Below are 25,733 nucleotides of genomic sequence, written 5' to 3'. Positions count from 1 at the left end.
TCCACATTTTGTCAAATAAAGAAAGACCACCAAACACACGTCTTGATATGCAACACTTCAATATCGCTTTTACCCATTTGACCACGAAGTGAAATTAGATCAAAATTAGAACAAAATGTTGAAATAGTATGAAAACCTTGAGCTGCAATGATAAAAAAATTTAAATGAATTTAAATTAAATTAACTTTCAATGAATTAAATATGTAATACGTGACCTTTAAGCTAACATTACCATAGCGTCACACACTTACAGGCCAAATAGTTTGAAAGCTTGAGTGAACTATAGTTCCATATATTCTTCTTCAGTTCTTTTCCTCATGTTTTTTTCTCCAGCTGCTGCCCTGGTGGACTCTACATTACATCAACCTGCATCAGCAAATCCTCGAGGCCTGTTCTCCACAACTCCTTGAATTGGCCAAAAGCAGCATGGACAAAGGTGTGTAGTTTGAACCTGGTTAGTTTGCTACGTTATTTCAAATGGAGTCACTGTTGTCTGTTATCTGCTTCTTCTATATTAGTTTATGGTGCCTTAGCAGAGCTGAGGTCGAGATTACTGCTCACCTACTTACAGCTTTGTTTGTGTTTCCTACAAGATTTTAAAAGGAGTCTTAAATCTTTGTTTTCAACTTGTCCTTTCTGCAGCGGCACATCATGTTTCATCACTGCCATTTAGAGCAGACAGAATCCTTTTTAGTGCTAAATAATGTTTAGACCTGCCGACGTTTTATGAGTGTGATGTTCATGTTCAACACAAAGTGTAAAAACCCTTCAGCCTGACAAATGGACTTAGTGGTTGTATTTGATGAAAACCATTTATACAGATTTGCTACATGTCACCTCCTGTGTAAAACCTGAAGTACTTCTTGGTATATTCTGGGAGAAGGAGTGACGAGGGGTTACTGTTGATATGTGATCTGTCTTGATCTCAAAACGTTTAAAACGTTTAAGATTTTAAATCATGATCAGTAAAGACCACCACTGATTTTTTGTCCATATGAATACCATAATAAGAATGACAACTCTCCTCCCTTCACGCAACCATTAACTAGAATCCATTTGTAGTCTGAATTTTCTGATGAGATCACATCATGCACATTTAGTCTCTCATGTTTCTAAATGCTGCCAAACTTTTATTTAAAACCATTTTCCATGGAAAAGATGAGACTTTTGAGGATATGTTTTCAATATCTGGCCAGCGCTGTACGTGATATACACTGTTGTATTCTTGTTTTCTTGGTACTGATGATGTACTAATTAAGTGATTTGATACTGCAGTTGGTTTTCAGTCAAGAAAACGTGTTAACCTTTGTTTAACGGCGCTAAAGCGGAGAGAGACGATATCAGAATTCCACAGCTGAGTGGGATCCGTTAAGCCCCGTTTCCACACAGCAGTCCGGTACGGATCTGTACAGTCCGGTACGGTTTGGTTCGATTAAGCCTGATCCTGTTTGCGTTTCCACAGCCACTCATGCCCTATTTGGTAGGCGGTGTGTAAGCCGAATGACGATAGCCGCTATGTAAATAGCGTCAGATGTTAGCAGCTAACAGCTAACCGCTAACCGCTAACTAATAAACTCAACAAAGGAGAAAAACGCTACACAAACAAAACCAACAATGGAAGACATGCAGCAATTCATCGACTCTGTCACTGACATGAGATACTATGGAAAAACACTGACTTGTTTTCTTTGAATAAGCGTCAGCAGTGTGTAAAACAATTTGTTCAAAAACATTCTGTCTGTAAGACTCATTCAAGCGACTTTAAAATCCTGATCATGTTCTCGGCATCTCTAAACTTTTGCTGCAGTTTGTGATTGTGTTCTTCGCTCTGCACCCGGCCAGTGTCTGTCAATGAGATGTTTATCTCCTGACTGCTGCTTTGTGACGATTGTGAATATGATGACTGGCAGTAGGATGCGTTTCTTTTTGTTGTTCCCAAACAAAAGTGTTAAACCTGAAATATTAATGACACACACACACACACACACACACACACACACACACACACACACACACACACACACACACTTGTTCATCAGGCATTAGTCTCACACAGCGTAAATTCACTCTGTCAGGCCTGGCCTCAGTCTCCCTGTGATGCTTTCTTAAACTGTGGCATCGAGCCACAATGCGCTAAAAAATGAAATTAGCTCTGAGGCGATTGTTTATTTTCATGACAATAACAGTGTGTGGTTGAGAGAACATTTCATATCTCACTGTGCTGATTTAATCCCCTCTTCAGGAATTTCTTTTTTTAGCGTTTGGATCCACCAGCAGGGTTTTTATTAAAGGGCATTTAAGATGTTTGTTTCATTTGAGTTTTGTCTTCTGTCCTTTTTGGAAAGCTGCTGGCTGTAGGTTTATTGTTTTCTTGTTTGGAGGGAGTGGGAGTGTTTGTCGGAGTGCAGTCTGTTGTGTGATGGTTAACAGAGTGTGAAGGGTGAGCAGTACGTGCAGGCTACAAAAACTGGCCCATCCATATTCCAGAGGAGCAGTTAGCCACACAATCCTTTTACGAGTGACGCGGGGAGAGAAGTGAGGGGGGGAAGCATGCAGATCTGTTTTACCCGAAGCTTCTTTGGGTGGGTGCTGCAATCATGTTTGCTTTGGGTGTGAGATTTCACTCAGTAGGGAAAGTGTTGCTGTCTTTTTCCTCATACTGCTCATTAAGAGCCTGACAGTTTTAATTAAGTACGTGTTGTGAGAAGAACGCTGACTGACTGAGCGTTTCTTTGTTTCACATCTAATCCTCTGCAGCATTCAAGGAACTGTTTAATTACCCACAGTGAGACAAACTTGTGAATGTCTCTTGTATATGTCCTCATTCTGTTTGAAAACTATAAAGGCAACTGTTTCTCTGCTGAGACTTCCCTAGCTTAGTTTGATTCTGTCTAAATGTTTTCCAAAGATAAGAAGCTCTACATTACAGTTTAGTTACTTGATGTTGTGCTGATTGAATAGAAAAAAAATATATTTTTTATTTAGCCAAAAGCCAAAATATTATTGTTTCGCAAAATCTGACCATTGTAGTTGATAGGAAATCTAAAACTTTACTTGTAGTTCTGCAGTAATTTTACCTTTTAGGAATCTTTTTTTTCTTAACATTGTTAAATTTATGACTAATGATTTTCTGTTTAACTTCTCTGCAGTCCACAACTTTACAGTTGTGTCCTTGGTCGAAAGTCAGTGGCTGAATGAATAAAAGGACATGCCATGACACCCAACTCTGTGCTGTGTGTGGGGCGGCTCAGTATGTAGAGTTAGTCGTCTCTCAAACAGAAGGTTGGGTGTGTGTGAATGAGCATGAATGGGCTGAGATACTTCTGAAGGTTCTGATTTAACACATGTCAGTATTCTCATTGTTCGTTGATAAGAAAGGAAGAATTTAGTTAAGTTATCAAGATTATTCAAAAATACATTTTCCCTTACTCCCCAACCCAAATTCACGGTTTATTCCCATAAATTCCCCTTAATTTCCATAAATTTCCGTTATTCCCAATAGAAGATTTCTGACTTTAAAAAGCAACCTTAGTCTAGATCAACCTAATCAGTGTTTTCAGTGCTCCCTGGCTGGAAGTCTAATTTCACTAGGAAAGGGACAAAACAACATTTTTGCAGCATAATAATATTAATAATTAAATTGTTTGATATAATAATAATTTATATAATATATAATTTGCTAAATTGCAGGGTGTTCAAATACTTCCTCACAGTATATGTGTTCAGGGTAGGGTCAGTAAAATGGCTATTAGGTTACGGTTAATAAAATGCACTGAGATGTGTTCAGATGTAATGTCAAGAAAAACGAAAATGTAGTTTTTGTTGAGAGACTTGAATAAATAGAATGTTTGTTGGAGAAATGTGATTGTTTTCCGAGCTATTACAAATCAAATCAAACAAATCTTCCCACCAAATAAAAGAAAAGTGGAGGTGTGGTTGAAGGTGTTGATTCTTAAGGAGTCTTAATATGGTATCAATAAATATGTATAAAAAAATTGATGCTCCCAATGTGTAACTGCAACACAGAGAAAAAACAGCTTCTCAACATTTGCTGGACAGAAGTTGAAATTCTACAATAAATCAAAGCTTCTTCTTTAAGGTGTTAAATGATGAGTCTGGCCCTGTTCCTCTGCCTGCAGTATGAAACATCCTGCTAAAGGTTGCACAGACGTGTTGCATGTAAATGTCTCTCTCTATATCCACTCCCGGTGGTTATCTTCATTAATCTTGAATAGGAATGAAAGTGTGTGATTTCTCATCATGTATAATAAACCAGCTCCCTGCCTCTTCCTCCTGCTGGATAATCTCTCTCAGCCTGTGTGACGGTGCCTTCATTGAGGCCGAAGTAATAATCAGATCAGAAGGAAAGAGAAAGGGAGGAGACGTGCAGCTCCAAGAGGCAGATAAGAGAACAGGCTTTCATTGTGCCTCACTGTCACCTCCATGTTTGCCTTTTGAACGTGTCTCTTCAAGCTGTAGCAGCTGTACTCAGTTCTTATGGATGGTGTGTAGTGATAAAAAAAAAAAAAAATCTTTGTCCTGTTTTACAGTGCTCAAATGCCAGTCTTTGTTGTCGGAGCATAAAAACCTGGCAATCCAGTTCCACCTGGAGTGTGTCTACACCAACCTGACGTACTATGAGTACAAGCCTGCAAAGGAACACATGAAGAAGGCCGAGGAGCTCTCAGGGCTGGACATAAACATGACTGGTATGTAGAGCTGCATCGGTGTATGGGATGAATTGAGTCACTGAGATTGCACTCGGACAAAAAAAGAGGCTGTCATGCCTTATCATGTTCTTCCTGAGGTTCCTGGACTGAATGCATAAACTGATTTTGTTTCTGATCAAACAAGGTGCTCTTGGCAAACGGACCCATTTCCAGCAAAAGTACTTGGCTCAGCTCATCTTGGAGGTGAAGAGAAAGCAGGACCAACCCCAGCAGACGGAGGATGAAGCCACTCCCACACCCACGCCTCTGTCCAGGCTGCCCAAGGTATCCCTTTCTGTTATCCCCTTTTGTTTCTGTATCGTCTCAGGCTAACTCATGTTATTTTTCCAATGTGGAGGCTGCACTTTGCTGTAATCAGAGTAAAATGAGTTTTCCTCGTCTGCAAGGGCGCCCGCAGTAGTTTCACCAAGCTGCATCTATCTGAATTGGAGAATTGTAAATATGCAAAATATATTTATAAGTAATAGCTTAATGATATCAACTACTTTCTTATGATTTGTTATCTCTCCAATAATTTTTTTTTTTTTTTTACATTTTCCCTGTAACAGTCTGAATTCAGCCCTCTACTGAGTTCAGCTTTATTCCGACTTTTTGATCAAAGAAATCGTAATCCTCCTCTAAAGTTTTTGAACAACACAAGCTGAAGACTTTATCCAGATTAGAAACAGGAATGGATTACCTGATTTTATCTGAATATGTGATCTTGTTGAATTACTTTAGAAGAATCTACACTTGGAAGAAAATGTTTATTTTTTTTTTTATTTTGGCCCCAGCATCCATTTGGACTGTCGAAGGAACTGATCAGAATTTGGTAGCTATATAGACAAAGTAACTGACACCTCACTGAATTGACCCTTTCCTTGTTGCTCCCTGTTGTTCAACATTGTTACCCATGTTAATGGTAAAGCTCAGATCCAGGTGTTGTGAGATCAGCTGCCCAGAATGTTCAGCTTGGGGCAAATCATTTGTAATCCCCGGCATCATCAGCAGGGGGAGATGTCCACCTCTGGACCCTTAATACCACCTGGAGTCTGTTGCTACTGTTGACCCACTTCATCATGTGTTACTCTCTACCATTTATCGTTGTTTCAAACCATAGATCAGGTTCAGCCTAAGCATGTCAGGTTCAGTTAGCATCCCACTAAAAGTGAACACACCATGTATCAATAAAGATCAATAACATCCAGGAATGAATTCACTAAATGCAAGGTCATCATCTGTTCTTAAGTTAAAAAAAGTCTGTGTGATGAAGGGACTGTAGGAAGGAATCAAAGAGGGAATAAATGAAGCCTGCGTTCAACCCACAGTCATCAAATGTAATAATTACAATCACTACTAATCTATTACCAACAAACCCAAAAAGATATTAATTTGTCTTTTAATCCCTGGATCAAAAACATGTTATCAGCCAAAGGAAGATAGCTGGGTGGGTAATGTTTGTTATAGATACAGTCATAGTCAAGACCACACTAACCAAGACACACCAGAGAGCCGAACACTCTGAGACCGAGGGAAGACCAAGACATTTAAGGATTGAGACTGAGTCAACACCAAGACCAATATCGCTGAAAAATCTTTGCGTGTCTCTCACTTAGACCGTAACATCGAGAAGGTTTTGGCCCTCACCGTGATTTATTGACGGCATTCGTTGTTTTATAAAGGGCTGTTTTCCTTCTAATCACAGTAAAGACACACAGCATGTCAGTGAGTTAAAATCCAGACTCTGTCCAATCTGAAACCGAGACAAGAAGAGTAAAAGTACTTTAGATTTCAAGACCGATTTTGAGTACTTCAACAGAATAGGATGTTGGTCCCTTCTGAGTGCATGTAAAATAATATATTGATCAATCATTATTTACATTGTACTTCCTGTGTTATTTTCACTCCCAAATAGATCATACTTTTTTCCCCTTTTAGTTTATTGCATCGCAGGAAGAATACACGAGAAGCCAAGTAGTGCTGTCAAATGAGGCCCATTAGGGTGGTTCCCAGTCATTGTGAAATTTGCACGTTTTTAAATTACTGCTGCGGTTTTTAAGTTTCTCAGCTTTAGTGGGGCCCCGACTGGCCTGGGGCCCCAAATCAGTTGCCTACCTTGCCCTAAATCTGCCTCTAGGACACAGCGGTATTCATGCTATGAGGGCAGGACGACAGCGAGGGAGGAATCCTAACAAACTGAGTTAAAATAAATCGGCAAATCTTCAGTTTTCTTGCTGCTTTGGACACATTTAGAAAACCAAAGTGCCTCTGCTGTTGACATTGTCCTTAACAAGCAACTTGGTTTTGCTCTTGTTTGAGTCATATATATTTTTTTTTTCATCCGTTTATTCATGTTGGATAATTCCCCAGTTTGTTGTCGTTTCTGTAATGTGGAACCGTGTTAACAATTCAACTGATCACCTACTGAAATAATGAAACTAAACTCAGAGACGTGTGGCTGTGGCCATGTTGATGACCTCAGGGAAAACATGCAGATCATGTGATTCTCAATAAACGGAGGTTAAAATAATGCATGGACAAATTCAGTGACAGAATGTTCTTTCTTTTCTCTGTCATAGTGTACTGATGAAAAAACAAATCATTTTGTTGCTCGGAATTACTTCTTGTCGTTTCGCACAGCTGCTTTCAAGCGGCGTACACAGACAATGTCAACCACTTCATGATGAAGTGCTCGTCCAACACCCACCACAGTGTGCTGACACGTACGCTGCCCATCTAGCATCAAGCAGCAGAAAAGAGAAGAATGGTCATTGTCAGTGTTTCAGAGTGCGCTCAGAGGAATAGATGTGCTTTTAGTTTCTTTAAACCCGTACACCTTTGAACAATCCCACACACCCTCACATCACTGTGATAGTCTAATTTCCCTCCCGTCATGCCTCATAAGTCTCTCATTCATCCCTTCTGTGCATTTTCTCTCTCTACACAAGTTCTATTTTGGGTACCTGTATGGTCAATAACTCTCCTGCAGACTCCTTTAGTCCTCCTTGCAGTGTATGCTATTATCCAATGTACCTTTTTATTGTTTCACTGTGAAAAATGTATTATATTAAACGTGCAAATTAAGGCTCAAACATCTCTGGGTGAAGTCTGAAGTTCCTCTCACAGCAGCCATTATCAGTAAACCCATTATCAGTAAACCCATTATCAGTAAACCCATTGTCAATGTGAAAATCGAGAAAACAGGGAATATTCCCAGCCACTGATTTTCCTGTTGAATAAACACAAATTTGAATTCAGATGCTGAACTAGTCCAAAGTCAAAAATGGTCAAAACAATTGTGGCTAATGTGAGCAGTCACTTTCACCAGCAGCCTTTTCTCTTCCTTGCAGGTTGATGTCCACATGCCATGCTGAATGTGGTTATAAACCTCGTTAACATGGCACAGCTTGCATACAACTTTCTCTTTAAATGAAAAACACAACAAGATGATATTCATCCTCTGTGCTCGACTGGGCTGTACTGGTTGACATCCTGGTAGTTGAGCATTATAGCTGCATGCCAGTGGCCATTAACCAGGGCTGTCACCCCGGCGAAGGGTGGGCAGCTGGGGTACAGTTTGCAATCAACATCTGACCAGCGTTGCGGCTCTGAATTCATACAATTGTTATGATTACCTTTTACTGATTCATAATTCAGCTACTGACTATCGAGGGAGTTGGCTCATAGCTCACGTCCCTAAATATACCCCCCCCAAATTAAAAACATCGGCAAATTGACGTAACTTTATTCACAGGAAAAAATGAGTCATAGACCAAAAACAGTCATCATAGCTTACAAATGACTTGTCCTTTCAATTAAAAACAATGGTTGTTCTCCGACAGGAAGTTTACACCCTGAATTCTCTTTTATGCACCAAATCAATGCAGAGTCTATGTGGTAGCGTATGCATGTGGTGGTTGTAAGTGTTCTTACTTTTTTAGCTGGTACCTCTGATTTAAATGTGGTTTATTTTCAGACGGCCTTTTTATGTTTAACAATGGCCATTGAAATGCAGCATATAATGATGAGGCGGCGCTTTAAACTGTAATAAAAATACAACTGTAGAGGAAAAACATGCATGCACAACATGAGACTTACAAACATCGTCTGATTTTGTGGTTTATTTTGAAAGCCACCGGCTTGTAACTGCATCGAGTAGAACGTCTTGTGAACTTTTGCTGCAACATTACCCAACCAATTAATCGCGGTAGTTGCAGTCCACTTTGCAGCATAATGCAGTTCCATTTCAGGAACTATTCACCTCAGGCGACAGCGTAGAGTTTATGTATAAACTGTGTGTTGTGCTGAAGAAGTCAGGAGGTATTTGTCCTCGCTCAAGTATACTCTCAGAATTCTGCTGAAGAGTGTCCGTGGTGCTCTCAGTGTTGTGGCCGTGGCCCAGCTCCAGTTCTTTGTGCTGTGCTCAGACCACTAATACCCTCATTACTGGAGGACAGGGAGTAAATGAGCTCAATCAAGACTGTCATTAACCAGGCGCACTGCATCCTATCTAGGATGGATAGAAGGAAAGAAGGAACTCTTCATCACTGGACAATCAGAATCACTGCCAGCAGGGATATTGGGGCCTTTCTGTCGCCGCAGGTCTGGCTGGATTTGGCACTCTGCAGTTATTGTAATGAAAGCAAGTTCGATCTCGAGGTCTTGTTGTTGCTGCCAAACCAAATTGTCACAGAGTAGGGTTTGGATGGAGTTTTCTCCGTCTGCATGAATGCACTGTATTTTTGCCAAAAGTAGACCAGAGGAATGCACTTGACTGTTTTCGACTGGCTTAAAGTGCACATTTGTTTGATCCAAGGATCCTCCTGTCAAAGTTATCCTGAACCCCAAGCTGCCTATGAAATTTACAATATCCATCTGCAGCCGCAGAAATACATTTAAACCTTATAGTTAATTCATGTAGTCTGTCAAAGCCCATTCACATTACTAATATTTAATTTGAATTAGCGTTCATATAAATATTTTACCACATCACATGCGACAAATCGCACAGCTAGAGCAACTTTTTGTATTTAGGCGCTCTGTAGGCTGTTGTAAGTCAGAGCGATGTGCAAGTGGTCGAGCAACTGAGAGAGAGGGAGTGGTGGATGTGAGCGCAGCAGAGCAGGGATTTCTGATTTCTGATCTGACAGTTTGGTTATCGGCTAGTTGAGATCATATAAGAGGCTATATTGAACACTTTTGGGGTTAAAGGTAACGCCCTCCAGATCTGTCTTCAGTCGAAACAGGCTCTCTGTTTTGTTTTTGATGTCTTGATTCTCTGATAGCCTATTTCAGTTTGGTTCGCCTCCTGCAGAACTCGCCCTTTTTCTCTTTTTAACACAGTCACTTTGTGTTGACCATCTTGACACCTACAGCCCTCCAGTCATGATGCAGTCAATAGAGAGATAAGAGTATGCTAACCCGGGACAGACCTTTTAAAGGGGAAATATTTTACCCTTTTTAACCTTTTCAAATAGTCCCATGTGCTCTAAATGAAACATCTGTGCTCTGCTTTGGTCAAAATATAACATGAATCCAGCACAGAGGAGGTTTATAACCCTGTAGAAACCAGCTCTCTTAGAACGCTCTGTTTTGGTGTTTCTTTAAATTTAAAGACCCCCCCCCCCTCGGAGTGGGGTCTATGGGTGGAGATACCAGGGGAGGGGATTTTCTTACCAGAATCCCACTTGTGATGTCACAATCTGAGAATATTTGAAACGGAGCACTTCTCTCGTTGTGGTAAGATTTCAGCAGACCACAAACAAGGGCTGGGTGGATTTATTTCACATTTTGTGGGTCAGGTTATCCAAATTAATGTTCAAAAGTGGATTTTTCATGTCCACTTCAACATATCTATAACGTAGCATAATAATAATAGTCTTTAAGTATCATATCCAGGTGATGCCACTCCTATAGTTCAGAAGGATTTTTAGTTCTTTCAAAGATATACCATCTGCACATTACAAATATTTTCAAACTATGTTTGCACAGCTCTTGTGAGGAGTAGCTGTAACCATCTGCGACTGCTGTGTGCTGACTCCATTTGTGTTTTCTCCCTTTCAGGACTGCAGTTTGGGTGATGACACTGTGCTGGATAAAATCAATTTAGAGGAGCCAGATCAGTATGAGCTCCCTGACCTCAACGGCGAGGAGCAGGCTGTCATCCTTGGTCTCTGGTAAGTCCTCTAACTCAAAGCCAAGGTCTGTTAAATCAGTTCATCCAAGCTTGAAAATCAGAAGGGTTATTTGTGTAACTTAAGCTGAGAGCACAATACCAAGTGTATCTACTAATACTTCTATTCAAACTTGAGAAGTTAGTTAGGATTGCCTTAGAAAATTTTGAGGATTAGACATTTATTTTCCTTTTCAGTAGAAATCCTCCAGAACTGGAGGTGATTCAGACAACTAGTATGCCTAGTGGATGCTGCCTTTTGGACTTTTCAGGATTGTTCAACTGGGAGGATAACACAGGCTAAACACAGAGATTGGTGGAGGAATCATATATCCTATCTGGTCTGGAAACTCCTAACAATCCCCCAGGAGATGCTTGAAAAGGATGTTTGGGTTGATTTGCTTAGCCAGCTTTGCAGTCGAACAAGAAGAAGAAAATAGATGGAGGGATGGATGGCTATAAAGTTATCTGATGAGTTCAAAAAACATTTTCAGCGGTATAATAAAAAATAAAAAGTATTTATTTCCAGTAGCTGAAAGGTTGAAAACCGCTGTGCCACGTACTTCAGAAAAAACATCATAACTGAATTAAAAAAGGTTGGTTGAAATGACGGGCTTTGAAAACTCGAGCCATAACAAACAGTCAGCGTAGCGAGTCTTATCCCCAGAAGACTGTGCACTTTTAAAAGGGAAACAGTGACTATTTCAGGGCGGTAATTTTGTGCTCTGAACTTCGTTTCGAGACAGATCTCAGTGGTTCAAACACGAGGACCTTCAAAGGTACATTAGTTAGAAAGCTGTGTGAAACAGTAAAACTTGTCTCAAGGATAAATCTTCCTAACCAACTAGCACTCTTTACTGTTCTACAACATTAGCCTTTGTGTAGCAGTCATTTGATTCTACTGTTTGCTTTTGTATTATATGTTGTAGGACTTCAGGAGTCGATGACGTAATGCATTAAGTAAGCCGAACAGACGGTAGAGTGATTGCGAGAGTAAAGGGCTTATAATTGGCCAGTTGTGTTTTTCAAAAGCAAGTTAAGAATTACGCATATTTAGCAATAATTTACACATAAGTTATTTCTTATAGCCTTATATTGAAGCCTTTTAAAATTCTATCAGTAAATAAAGTCTAGAGAAAGGTGTCAGCACTTTTTCCACCCGCCTGTTGTTTTTCTGCAGACCTCATTTCTCACTTTGTGACCTTTTGTTTCCCTCTGGATTCACGGTTCACCTCTGGTAAATTGTGAACTTGTTTGTCGTGGCGCTCTGCTCCTGAAAAAGGGTGAATAGAAGACATTCAACACGATATAAAACCCATTTAGCTTCATGGCAAGTCAGTGATGAATTCCCATGCTGCTGCTGGGAGTGGAGGGGTCAGGTGAAGGTCAATGGAGCAGTTAGTGAGATTGCGAGGAGATGATTGATGAGCAGCAGGTCTGTCTGAATTAACTTTAGATCTGCACACAGCTTTAATACAGCATCACAAATTACTTTCTTATCTTCATACATGGCGATTAAAATGTCATGATGGAAAACATCCACTTGTTACAACCAACAATTTTAAATCTTAATACTTTGATTTATGAATAAAATGATGCAGAAACTCACCGGATGAATTCGGAGAAATATGTTCATTTATTGATAACCTAAATTCTATTGGTAGAGCAAAAGAGTACTTTTAAATGTGTAATTTTAATAACTATGTCAGTATATAAAAAGAAAAGGAGAATGGTAATCCACTGCTGTTTATTACATCTTGAATCTTTACAATTACATGTCTATATATGTGACTACAAAATTTGGGGTCACAATAGTATACTATGTATTATGTTCAAGTAAGAAACTTAACTTATATCGGACCCTTATATACTGTCAGAAAAATAAACCGTGTGAAGTCTGTTTAAAATTTTGTTCAACTTTGATTCCAAACAATGTTTTCATTTGGTAAAACAGGTGAAAGAAAGCTCACTTATTAAAACATTGTTTTAAATCTTAAACCCACCTGCAGGGGGCTCTTAATCAAAACAATAACCAAAAAAAGATGAAGTCGAGGCTGACCGGGAATCATGGGAGTGATTCTCACCACACACGATGAAAATAAACTTGACAGTTGACCGTTGTCAGGATGACTGGGTGAAAACAACGATGTTTACCGACGATGTGTCCAAGTATAATTTACGGGACGCTTTAATCACAGCAGTGCAACAGTGGCAGTTACAGTTTCCTTGTTGGAAACATTAAAGCTAATGGAAGTACTCAACAGAAAAAAATATAACACAGGTTTATTCTTTTTTATTTTATTGTGGTGTAAACAATTTACATATGTTTTTACTACGTGTTCATAAATGAGAGGATACGAGCACACGAGATGATTAAACACAGAGTAACAATGATGCCTGTGTTATCGTGTGCAGTGGCTAACAAAGGATCTTAATAAGTCCATCAGATGGATGATTGAAAAATGTGACAAGAATGTTCAAGGTGTAGACAGGGGTTTAGCGTAATGAGGTGACTTTGAGGTTCAGCAACCGTTTCAGTGTTTGGAGTAAGTGGTCAATTTAGCAGACACACAGTGCTTTCAAGAATTTTAATTGCCTCTTCATTGTCAGTGCGCTTTGTATTAACGAGAGAACATCCGAGGATGTGATTACCTTTTATTAAATTTTTAGCCAAGGGCTTAAAAAGTTGAAGAGTCCCTGGTCAGAGAGATCAGACAATCGAGTTCTCCACGGTCCTTTTAACTCTGGGAATGTGACCTTGGCTGGATTCTTTTTTTCTGCCTGTAAAGTCAAGCCTTTATGTTAAGTTAATTTCAAAAGCTCAGGACTACCTGCTATTCTTTTCATGAAATTGTGTAAAACCGACAAATCATCCACAGGTTGTCCAGTCTCAACAGTGACTTGTTTGTTCTGAAGCTTAAAATAAAGGTGGGAAAAAAAGGGCAGTTTTTTCCCCCATAAAATATATATATATATATATATATTTAGATCTCCGATTAAATCATCAAAAAGTTTCATTTTCCAAAGACATGATTCTCAAAAAGTACAAGAAAACATAATCAGCACTACACCAAGAAAACTGAGCTAGCACCACCAACATCAACACCACCACTATTACCATAGCAACTACTACCATAGCATCCCACCCAACGACCACATCCGTCACTTCTGCAAACACCAAATAGCGAACCATGACAACATACACTGTTTATACGTACACCTCCACATCCACATCCACAAACAACTAAAACCACAACCAGCACCGTAGCAACCATCACCAGACACAACCACACCAACCCACAACTCAAACGCCAAACCTCTACAACCGCCACGACGTGCACTGCAACCCAACGACAATCATCAATTACAACCAGTTTAACAAATAAAGACATTTATTTTTCCTTGCCTCCCTTGTAAGTCTTACCTTGTTGTCCCTTTGTATAAATTATTATACTTTTTTTATACTACATTTTGATAATTGAATTTGAAGAGAGGCCGTCGAGGAATCCCTCAATGTAAATAGTCTACTATGACCTTTTCTGTAGATTTCTATAGATACCTTTTCTTAGGTTCTTGCTCAACACTGGCCTTAAAGGTGGAAGCAAAAAAAACAATCAAATAACCTGATTTTAGTCTTGACAGATTATGTGATTACTGAATCCAGTAACTCAATCCCAAATTCACAACTTGGAAGAAGTAGACCAAACTGTCCCTTGGTTGTCATCTGTTTTCAGTAAAAAGAAAATATTCACTATAAATCTTCTGAGTGAAATTAAGTGTTTGGTTCATCAAGACTTGCAGTTTCTGATGCGTAAGAGTCTCTTGCAATAATGTGCATTGCTGAGAAAGGCTAGCCGTACAAAGGATGCTCTGCATACCTCCAAGCATGTGTGGGTCTACCACACTCATAAACGCACTCTGAGATTTACAGCCCTGTAAAAAAGAACAACAGTCAGAAAAGTCATTTTTTTTCTCCTATACTTCCGTCTGTTATATATATTTCTAATCTCCATATTGGACTTTCCATTGCTGACCTGCACACTGTCAGGTCTCTCTGTATGCTTATTTATTCATCAGTGAGGGCTACCTGGAGGATTGGGTGTTAAGGGGTGAAAGTATAAATGACTTAGTTAACTTCTTATATTATATCAACCTGTCTGCATTTTAGCATAGTGTGCCTTTCCAAGAAATGGAAATCTCCCTGAAATTCTAATCCTTTAGTCTGGAAAGGAGTCAACCTCCTGGAGCCAAAGGCTGACTCTCTGACAGCAGCTGCACTTAAACTTAACAGGATTTTCTTCAACAGTGATTCCACCAAAGCTTTTAGTATTTCATCTTGAAATACTTTTACAAAATGGCAAGGAAGCCACATAGAGGCAACCAGAAATGAACTCTCTCTTGTAGTGTTATGCTGTGTTTCGCCTTCATGCATCTTGAAAGCTGCATCTTGTGCTTGTGTTCAATAAAGATAAGCCCAGAAATACTGCTTTGCATCGTGTTTGTGTCCTTAGTCTTGATTTGTTTATACACATTTTTGTTTGTCTTACAGCACTGACTTCCAGAAGAATAACCCGGTGCATAAACTGACTTCAGAGGAACTCCTGGCCTTCACATCTGTAAGTGATATATATATTTTATTATTATTATTATTTTTTTTCAAGGTAGATGCCATATCCTCTTATTTCTCTATCCATTTATCATCAATACTTTCCCCTCTACTGCCTTGACATTTAAACATTAGTTCAAAGCAGAAAAGATTAGATTGTTGATGCAGCATGCTGAACAAAATAACGTCCAAATAAAAGCCCCGAGCAAAAATGATAAAATGACTCACATTTAAAGAGAACTGCAGGAAAGCTGAGTGGAGGAAAACAGAACCATAAATCCATGTTGACAACCCCACATGCTACCTCACGGTTTTTATGAAAGCAGTCAGAACTTCCTTATGAGCTGAAAACTGCTCGTCAGGTACTTTTTTCAGAGCCAGAGGAACATGAGTTATCATGAACACACCGACCTGCTTCCTTTGGTCACTGCTTTTCTCAAACTTTGGTTTATTATGGAAGTATTTTATACCCTTGAGCTACAGCTTCAGAATGCTTTATTATTATGCTTGAAGACAGTACAGGACGACTTTGCTTAGTGTGAGTGCACCCTGAGGCGGTCAGCAGGAGGAACTCTTTTTGAAGCTTTTGGCTTCACTTCTCAAAGCTCTTATGCTGTTTTATTCTTCATACAGTCAATGGTCAAAATACAAAGCCAGCATTTTCACTTTGTGGAAAAAAAAAAAGAAGTAATAAATCTGTTCTGTATTAGACCTGCAAAATGGGGTATTGTAAAAGTGCATTTTCATTTTCATTTTTTCATTTTTTTATTTTTCCTTTTTTTTAAAGCTAGAGCACTGTGCATCAATCCCTGTATTAACAGCCTGCATGACAGTGTTGTTGCAGCATCTGTTAGATGCCTGGAGGATGCAGCATCCAGTGGGTGAACCTGTTACCCTCAGGCTAAGGTGAAAGCAAGGTTGCCTCATTGCTTTCCTGATCCTCACTGTTATTATCACATGTACCACATGAGAGAGCGGGGCGGGGCACCTTTTTTTGTAACAGCTGTTCTTTTCCCGTCACTCGAACTTGGAAACCTCATCACAAATTGCTAAACATTGTAAGAAAAGCCGAGCTCCTTCTTTTCTACAGCTCTGAGCTTGTTTGGAGACGCTCCCCTGCTCCAGAGACGTAAGAGAGCAGTAATGGGATAGCTCACTTGGCTGATTCAGTGACACTCCTCTGAAAGAGCTGTGACGGTCCATTCTAATGAAAGAGCTTGGCAAGCAGGAATTTTACAGGACAGGAAATTAAAAGAAAAAAAAAAAAAAGAGAGATCCTCTTGAGGCTTACCGAGCGGCTGGTATTGTCTTGTGCCGAAACGTTTAGTTGCCTGCTGGAAAAAATGTTGTAACCAATTCTAACTTCATGACTTACATAGTATCATATTTATCTCAGAAGTTATCATTTACGTTGTAAAAAGCAAAGAACAAACCTAATTGGTTGAGACAATCCTTCAACTCATTCTTGTTTTCATGATGGGGAAATGGTGTAGCTCATATCTGTGGGTTTGAAATAAACACCAGGAGATAATATCTAGGTGCTATAGGGTCCTTGAATAACATCATGTTGGTGGCATATACAACAAGACGCAACACGTTGCGATGCAAAGGTAAAACAACATTGTTGTCTGTGGTTTTCATGCCCTTCTTTCTACTTTAATGGTGTCTGGGTTGCAGGCATGCAGGCTTCCAGGTGGTTGGTACAGTATTAGCTTGGATTTTTTTTCCCAGCCTTTTAACTTGACTCAACTTTATTTATATAACACTTTATACACAATACAGTTGATCCAAAAACAAAGCATTAGAAACTAACAAACAACTATTTGAGTCCGGTGTAACACAGGACAAACAGCCGTGGATTTTAAAAATTAAAAAGCCTTTATGCTTTGAGGCGGGTTTTGAAAAGATCAACAGGAAGTGAGCGATGGATGACTGGAGGTAGAAAGTTCCATAAGTTTTGTCCTGCGATGGAGAAAGCATGGTCACCATTTGAAACTGTTATCCCAAGACACGGCAGTTATATAAATCCCATCCATGTTTTATTATGGACAAGTATAATATAGCACAAATATAATACTTGATATGTATCACTAAAAAGTAAGACAATGTACTTTTGATCACTTCTTGTTCATATGGAAATCATTAACAACTGATGTATTTGTCTTAGAGCTGTCCCAAACGATTACTTTTCAATTGACTAATCTAACGATTAATTTTTTCAGTCATTGATTATTTCACATTTACTCATCAATCAATGTGATTATTCAAACAATATGTTTTGCTGCCGTCCTGACACACAGCTCCTGGATGTTTTCTCCTCAAATATTCCTTCATTACTTTCGCACTCTGTGTTACGCCAGATGAATTTTGCATAGTCTGCAAACTCCCACACACTTCTGAAGAACGTATGCTACTTTTTCCTCCTCTGTGCTCTGGCTGCTGTTATCGCATGCCTGCGCCATTGTTCTTCTTCTTCCGTTTTAAACTATAGCGTCTTTGACGACTCGCTTTCTGCTGCATTACTGCCACCGCTGGACTGGAGTGTGCGACAGTGTAGTTGTTTGGGACGACGCGTCCACGTAAATGATTAATGTCAACAAATGTCTGTCCTCGATTACGCTTGCTTTTGTCTTATTGATGAACCTGTTGGTTCCCCTCTTACCAAACAACTTTAGATTGGGTAGATTTCTATACATTTAAGAACAGAGATTTATGTCTTAGAGTGACTTTTAGCGTTGCATTATGAAAGAGAGAAAACGTGATCACTTTTGAATAGATTGATAGAAAGCTTTTGACTGATAAAAGGTTTTGGGCTTTCGTGATATCGTGAATTCTTTGGAAAAATCTTAGGTGTCAGTCACACTGGCAAGCCGTACTGTGGCCGAGCACGCTTCGACCCGAGCGTCCAGTTCGTTTGGCCGGTGTGACCGCTCCGTTCCGTGTGCTCAGACACGGTACACTTCCTTGGCTTTGACACACTTCGGAGAGGTGTGCTTGGGCGCAGTATACTTCATGCAGCCTTTATTTTGAAGAAGTCCAGAGTTTCTCGTCTGTGCCAGGGCCGAGGAAGTGTAATGTGCTCAGAGCTCTGACACTTGTCAAATGAATTGGACTTTCGAGGTGAAGCATGCTTGGGTCGCGGTACAGATTGCCTTGTGTGAGTGTGCCCTTAGTCTACAATTGATTCAGCAGACGCTTTTATCCAAAGTGATCAGAGAGTAAGGACAATCTAGAAAGGAGACAGTACTACAACGTCAGTAAGTGCAAACAAACAGCTTTAACACACAGGTGTTGATGGGAAATCCACAGTCACGCCTACTTTCTGCCGTACCAGAAATACAGCCCAAAAATAGTCAAAGTGAAATGACATCTTTTAATCATTCATGATGCATCAGCTCACCTCAGAGGAACTGTGGCCCTATTGTTTATGCATTTGTCCTCATGAAACGTTGCCAAAGGCTAATTCTTGTGTCCTCGATTTTTTTGGTCAGCAAGGCCCGACATACTTGTCTAATCATCCATATTTTTGTTAATGGCTCTATCTGAATGAAAACAACATGTTTGTGGACAGGAATGGTATTCACTTTCTAAGAAGTTGGATTGCGGTTATCCACCCAGCTGTGAGCTCAGTTTGAACAATGAGCTGGCAGCATATGCTGTCACTATGTGGGATGAGAAAGCTGCAGGCAGCTGCTGGCTCTGTGAGCAGGCATCTTCCCAGCCTACATGTAGATCCAGGAATCTGCAGGCTGGTTAGATGGTTGTCACATGTCTGGCTGTCTTCATCAGTGCGCCGTGTCGATTCCCCTTCCAGGCATCTGTCTGCATCCTTAAACGTCTGCTGCTGGTATTATGGGTTCATTCAGTGCGACTGCCCTCCACCAGGTCGCACTGCCGTTAGTGACTCCTGAAATAAAAGGTCTAGAGTTGCAGCCAAGTCTGTCAGTACAAACCTCGGAATCAACTTAAGCTGCTTAACTCAAGACTCACCTAGAGCGGATCAGTTCTGAATGATCTTCCTGATATACATGCTCGTGTTTCTGTTATTTGTTTCGTTGATGTGAGTGATGATTTATCTTTTTCAAAAACTCTCAAATTAGATTTTTTTTTTTTTTTTTTTTTGGTGATGTTTCTTAAACTGACCTATCTCTGAAGTGAAATCCTGTCCTGCTGTTAACCACAGACTGCAGAAAAAAAGCAATATAAGCACAATGGGGATCAAATGGGCCTTAAAATGCTTCTGCAGTCACCAAAAAAATTGCGTGTAGAATTTAGAATTAGGTAGAAACGGAGGCACTACAGGGGCGGGACAGTTACGCTGTGCTTTGTGTGTGTATGTGGAGCTCATGCTGTGCTGTGCTTCAACACGGAAGTACAAAATGCATTCACAGACTGTGACAAGAATATCACGCTGTCACAGGAACATTATAAATGTACAAAAACGTATCGATGACTGAGCTTAGTTACAGCGCTTTTGCAGAAACGCAGTGTGTTTTTTTTTTTTTTATCGATCTCTGCATTCTTGTCTTATGTTTCCATCATCACCAGAATGACAGGACTCTCGCTTTTCATATTCACGTCCTTCACTGAGCGTATTTCCTTATGTACTCACTGACAACATACATCCTTTGTGTGGGTGTCTCTTTTCAGGTTTAACTCCTAGCTGGCACCGAAGACGAATGTTTTCATGTGTGTTGCACAAAATGGAGGTAGATTTTCTTCTAAGCCTTTTCACCCCCAGTTTTCATTGATTTCATTTGCTTGAAGTATTATCTCTGAAGATACGTCACAAGGTATTTGTTGTGGGCGACTGTGGCTCAGTGGTAGAGTCAGTCGTCTCTCGATAGGAAAGGTTTATGTGTTGATTCTCCTGATGTCCACATGTCAAAATGTCTTTGGGCCGACACTGAACCCCTAAATGACGATATCAAATAAATGTAAATAAATGACTTACCGACTTGACTAAAAGCAGAGGTGTAAGTGCAGTCCGTTTACCCACAGTTTGTTATCCTGCAAGAGAAAACCTCGGCTGTCAGGCTGTTCTAGTTCCTCTGCAGACATGTTAAAAAGATGAGATCAATAGAGTTTGGCAGTTTGCAGAGAGTCCAGTTGGAAAAGACAGATGGTTGATTTACCGCTGGTCCTCAGGCCTCATTCAGCCAGAAGTCAAACCAAGGGGATGAAGTGATCCCGCCTCCCTTATGTCCAGATCCCACCTTAAAGACAGTTAGACGCAGCCTGCTAGCCTAACAGTCTTATCTGACTGATAGACTGTGGCATGTCTCTCTAAAGCAGAGCTTGTTCATTAACAAGGATTGAGCTACAGGAACATGACTGCTTCATAAGAAAGATATTGATTTTAGAAATCCCTGGTCAGAAAGTACAGAAAGCTATGAGGCCTCATCTATTGCCGAAGAGCTTTAGTTGCTCCTCTTTTACAAGTCGACAGTCAGTCAGCCTCTCAGCTGTTTTCTGTCTCTGCAGTATGTACGTGTTGATTTATATTGAAGAGTACTGTGCTATTAAAGGCTGTTTTTGTTTTATCTTTCATTGAACTGGCACATTTAGCTTTTTAGAGGCACAGCATTAAACTGTATCAATTAAGATCAAAAGATATGATAGCCTCGTCACAAGAAACGGCAACAATCAGAGACAAACTATCCAGGTTATTTATGGTGAACAAAAATACAATTACATTGTTTTTATTCACTTATTTACAATAGGTTCCAGTTTGTCTTTTTTTTCAATCACAATAAAGTAAATTAAATTGTGTTAAAAAAAGGAGCATCTTAGCTTCTATCCTGCTGCATTGGCTCATGTGATGAAATGTGTTTAAGTGAATGTATGACACTCATTTCATTGTAGATCAGTGTCTACATTTTGAAACGAGGGCAGATAAAATTTAAATCCAACCTTTTTTTCCAACTTGAGCTAATGCTAGCTTTGGGAATCGATGTACCAAAGAATTTGAGCCTGACCAAAGCAGAACACAATTCTTCTCCTAACTCCGTTAGACCAGATTCAACGAGTGTTTGTGCAAATATTCTTTAGTCAGTGATAAACCAAAACCTAAGGTTTGTTATTGCACCCTGGTCTGTGGGTGTTTCTACCATCGACACATGCACACAAACTTCTGATAATTTCCTGAAATGTTGGGAATGAGAAGCATGTGTGAACGCAAAAGGACAAATTATTTTCTTACAGACTACCTGGAGCTCATCAGACCTAATATTTACTCATGTTTCCTCCTCTCTTGATCCTTTAAACTCTTTAAATCCCTTCTTTCCTTTGAATATTGAGATCTTTATAAATGTTAACTGTGGGCATCACCTAATAGTAAAAACATATACAGTGTCTGGCATTTCTAAAAAAGGTATACTTGATTCTTTTTTTCCTGGGTAAGAAAGAAAAACTTCATCTCTGCTTTCGTTGATCAGCACTTTTAGCTTGTGTGTGGGAGCAGTCTCGTGAAAAATGGTACGCATGTCTTATCATTTGGCTTTAACTGCTCAGTGATTGATGTTGCTTCAGAAACAAGCGAGTAATTATGATAATTTACTGTTCCAGTAAAGACTCCAGCAAGTCTCGCTGAGCAGCCACAAACATCATTAGCGTGCGTTCAGCTCACCTAAAACCATGTATCACTTTCATTCAGACTTTCATTAATATACTGTAGCTAGAAAATCACTGCTGTGATTAAAGATGAGCCAAAACCTCAGCTGGCATTAAAAGCATGATTATCTTTACCCCGTACAGAATATCTGCCTGTCTATCAGCTGAAAATGAAAACGCTTGAAGTGATGCACTTTACAGACGACAAGCTTGTAGTTTGTTTTTTTCTACGTTGTGCATTTTCTGTTCCATCTTTTTTCCTTTAGTCCTGTAATTTTTCTTGCAGGTCAAAATTGTGTGTGTATGTGTATATGTATATATATATATGTATATGTTTTTTTTCGTACTTTATATTTTTTTTATTTGTTTTTATCAAAATTTAGCTCATGTAATTAAGCTGCTTGTTAGCAAAAAATATGCTATGGTTCATTTTCATAGTTCACAAGAAATGTGGAAAATAGTCAAAGCTGTTAAAAAAAGAGAGAAAAAACATTGTACTTAACATTTTCTATTTTAGGAAGATCTTTGAGCCCTCGCTAAAATGAAAAAGAAAAATAACAAAATATCCCATATGAATGAGGCTTCGGACCAAAATCTTCTGATTCTTTCATTGAAGTCGGGGACTCAAAAAAATCCCCTCAAGGGTCGCAAATGGCCCCGGGGCCACACTTTGGACACCCTTGGCCTAAACAGAAACCTTTTAAATGGACCACACTGTTAACATCTTTATTTCTGCTATCCAAACGCGAAGATGGATTTATTTTGGACTTTTTTGAGTTTTTGGAGGTATCCCCAAGTGGACTCTAAAGGAACTTTAATTTGCTGTTTGACATGTTTAACGCATGTTGAAGCACATGACATAGACTATACATGGTCTTACTCCTTGTTCCTTTGCTTTCCTTCAGTGCATCCTGTCTCAGCCTAAGTTCTGGGCTGTAGAAGTCTCCGCACTCTGCCTCCGGACCAAACTAGAAAAAGGAAAGACCCGACGTGTGGAGAGAGCAATGATGCAAACTCAGGTAAGGAGATTTGTGGGGGATTGTGTTTAAATATTCATTAACACTCATTAACAACAGCAGTGCTGCAAACCCTTAAACTATTAGTTTTTGACGCGGGAGCGTTCACATCCTGCCTTCGACTCTCTCAATGAAGAATCTTTTTACTATTCAAGAATCCATCTTGTCAGCAAAGTCGTATATATATTTATAAGATTGGATTAATATTTACTTTTTTTCCAAATGCAGAACAGTTAATAAATCACAGAATGCAGTTTGTCACTTCACGCTCAGCGTTATTAATGGATACATATGCTGTTCTATGTAAATTTCCCTCCATGAATAATTCTATCCCCACATGTGTACATGTTTGAGTCTTCACTTTACAGAAATAGACTCCCATTGAGTCTAAAGTTAACGGAGCTGCAGAGCTGCTTGTGTGTTATTGAGTCACCTTGTTCTCTTTGAAAACGTCCCTGAGCACAAACAGAACCATTATTCCACCGTAGCTCCAAATCTTACCCCGGATGTTTATCAATAACACCCCTGAAAGGCTGAATACAGACGGCTTTATGAGATTAATAAAAGAGCCGTACAGTGAGTAATAATGCTCGAACACCTGCTGGGAGACAACAGTGACTTTGTTTCTCTTTTTTTGGTTGGAACATTTCAGGCCTGCGGCGGAGTATCTGCGGTGTACCATTATAAGAACTAAATGAAATCTTCGAAGACGTGCTTGTAGTTGAAATGGATACGGTTCATAAAACAAATGACGCACACTTGATCCTCTTCTCTCTCCGAAAACAGAACATATGATGAAAGGGTTTGAGTAGGTTAATCTTGATGTTTGGAGATTGGACATTTTCTGATGATCACTGAACTGCATGCAGCGTTGATATAAAGGCAACGACTGTCATCATGGTGTCTCATAGTGGAGTCTGCTGCTTCATCCGCCATTTCCATGTTGTTCTTTTTACATCATGTCCTCCCTCAGGAGACTCTCCGCCCCTACTCTGGTCTGACCTTGGTTGTCTCCAGTTGTAAGTCCCATGTATGAGGTCAGGAGGATTTTAAGGGCACTCCTCCTGAAACTTTTTCACAAGTTCATATTTGAAAACGGCTCACTGCAGAGGAGAAGTTTGGGAGGGCTGTTGTTGGTCTGTAAACAGCTTTTGATTTGATCACACTGCCTGTTCTTCACTGATCAGAATACGACCTCAAAGATCAATATTTAAATGTGTTGAGACCACTCACCTCACTGTATGGTTCACAAAGACACGCCACAGTGATTATCGAGGCATTTCTTTATTTAGAAACAAACTCGTTTTCAACCATGGTCAAGTTATTTCAGTTTGGACCATTTAAAGTCTCCGTTCTGTTTTCACACATGATTGTTTTCATAAAGTGACTTCAGTAACGATCGCTTCACCTAACGTGATGGTCATTGTCTTCTCTCTCAGTATTAGCTGCATCAAGGCCGACTGAAGGTTGACTACAGAGACAAAAAGTCAGTCGTTTATCTGATGGGGGAAAAAAAGATGGATTCGTTTTTTTTACAATAATAAGAAAACAACGTACAATTTGCGACATCATGCTACGTTTCATAATGAAACACAAGAAGATGCACATTCCTGATAAATGACCTCGTATCATGAACACTATCTGTTGTTTACTTCATAATCAGCAAAATAAAAACTAACATTGTGATGGATCATTTTTCTTTCTCTCATTGGTATCTGTCTGTTTTTAATCAATCCTACTCTCCCTTATATTCCCTGCTGGTCTAACTCTTCTGCAGCTCAGCGTGTAAAAAAACAATCATTTCAGATAAAAATGCAAAAGATGTCTTTCTTTTTTTCCCCCTCATTTTTTACAGAATAATTTCTGTGAAATTGAAAGACTATTAAGGATGAGAATCAGAACATCCACTTAACTGTGAAGAAAACCTGACGAGTCTGGTGTGTTGAACGTGTGCTTTATTTTCTTGTTCCATATCATCTGCCATCAAGTCTCAAACACCACCTGTCCATCCTGTTACCTTTTAAATCCTGAGAAGTGAGAAAGCTGACTGGTTTGGTATCTGCTGTCATCACATCTCACTTGTGACATATGATAACTAAATCACAGTGTGGTGAATGTTTAATCTCCAGAAGGTTACGTGAGCTTAAATGATTAATTGTATCTCTTTGCCAGGCGATCGTTGACCACTTCGAAGACAAGAACTGTCCAGTGACCGAGCGGCTCAAACTCTTCTACTGCTGCCAAGCCCCGACCAGATGGGTTGTCCAGGTAGCGTCCACTTCATTTTCAAGAACATATTCCAATACCAAGAGTTTAATATGATACGTTTTGTAGAGATTTGTTGCTATAATACTGCATCTCTACAAAGAACATGTCAATACATGGACCCAATATCAGCATTGAACACATACGGTTTGAACTAAACCGCTTTTTTACAAAACTCGAGGATGAGGTGTGTTTGTTACTTGACTGTGTTGCGTCGTGTGGTGTGGACGGTGTGTTGTGTGTTGTGTAAATCTAAACGAACAAAAAGCAGATTACAACAAAGCATGGTGTGAACGAGGAGCTGTGGTGACAATGTGACGCTGACGGTGGATGAGAGAGAATGAGAGGTTGGC

At 39.6% G+C, this 25,733-nt stretch overlaps 1 protein-coding gene across 1 annotated transcript in view; it reads left to right on the top strand.

Moving 5' to 3' along the window:
- Positions 1-25,733, top strand: part of ttc27 (tetratricopeptide repeat domain 27) — a 68,747-nt gene that overhangs the window by 14,621 nt on the left and 28,393 nt on the right. The window contains exons 5-11 of the mRNA XM_079363148.1: positions 334-436; positions 4,551-4,709; positions 4,855-4,994; positions 10,773-10,885; positions 15,431-15,497; positions 23,005-23,118; positions 25,288-25,383. Coding sequence (XP_079219274.1) covers positions 334-436; positions 4,551-4,709; positions 4,855-4,994; positions 10,773-10,885; positions 15,431-15,497; positions 23,005-23,118; positions 25,288-25,383 — 792 coding nt within the window. The remainder of the gene's footprint in view (positions 1-333; positions 437-4,550; positions 4,710-4,854; positions 4,995-10,772; positions 10,886-15,430; positions 15,498-23,004; positions 23,119-25,287; positions 25,384-25,733) is intronic.

This window comes from Symphodus melops (assembly GCF_947650265.1).
Source record: "Symphodus melops genome assembly, chromosome: 15".
NCBI classification, from domain to species: domain Eukaryota; kingdom Metazoa; phylum Chordata; class Actinopteri; order Labriformes; family Labridae; genus Symphodus; species Symphodus melops.
This window is presented reverse-complemented; position numbering and strand designations above follow the sequence as displayed.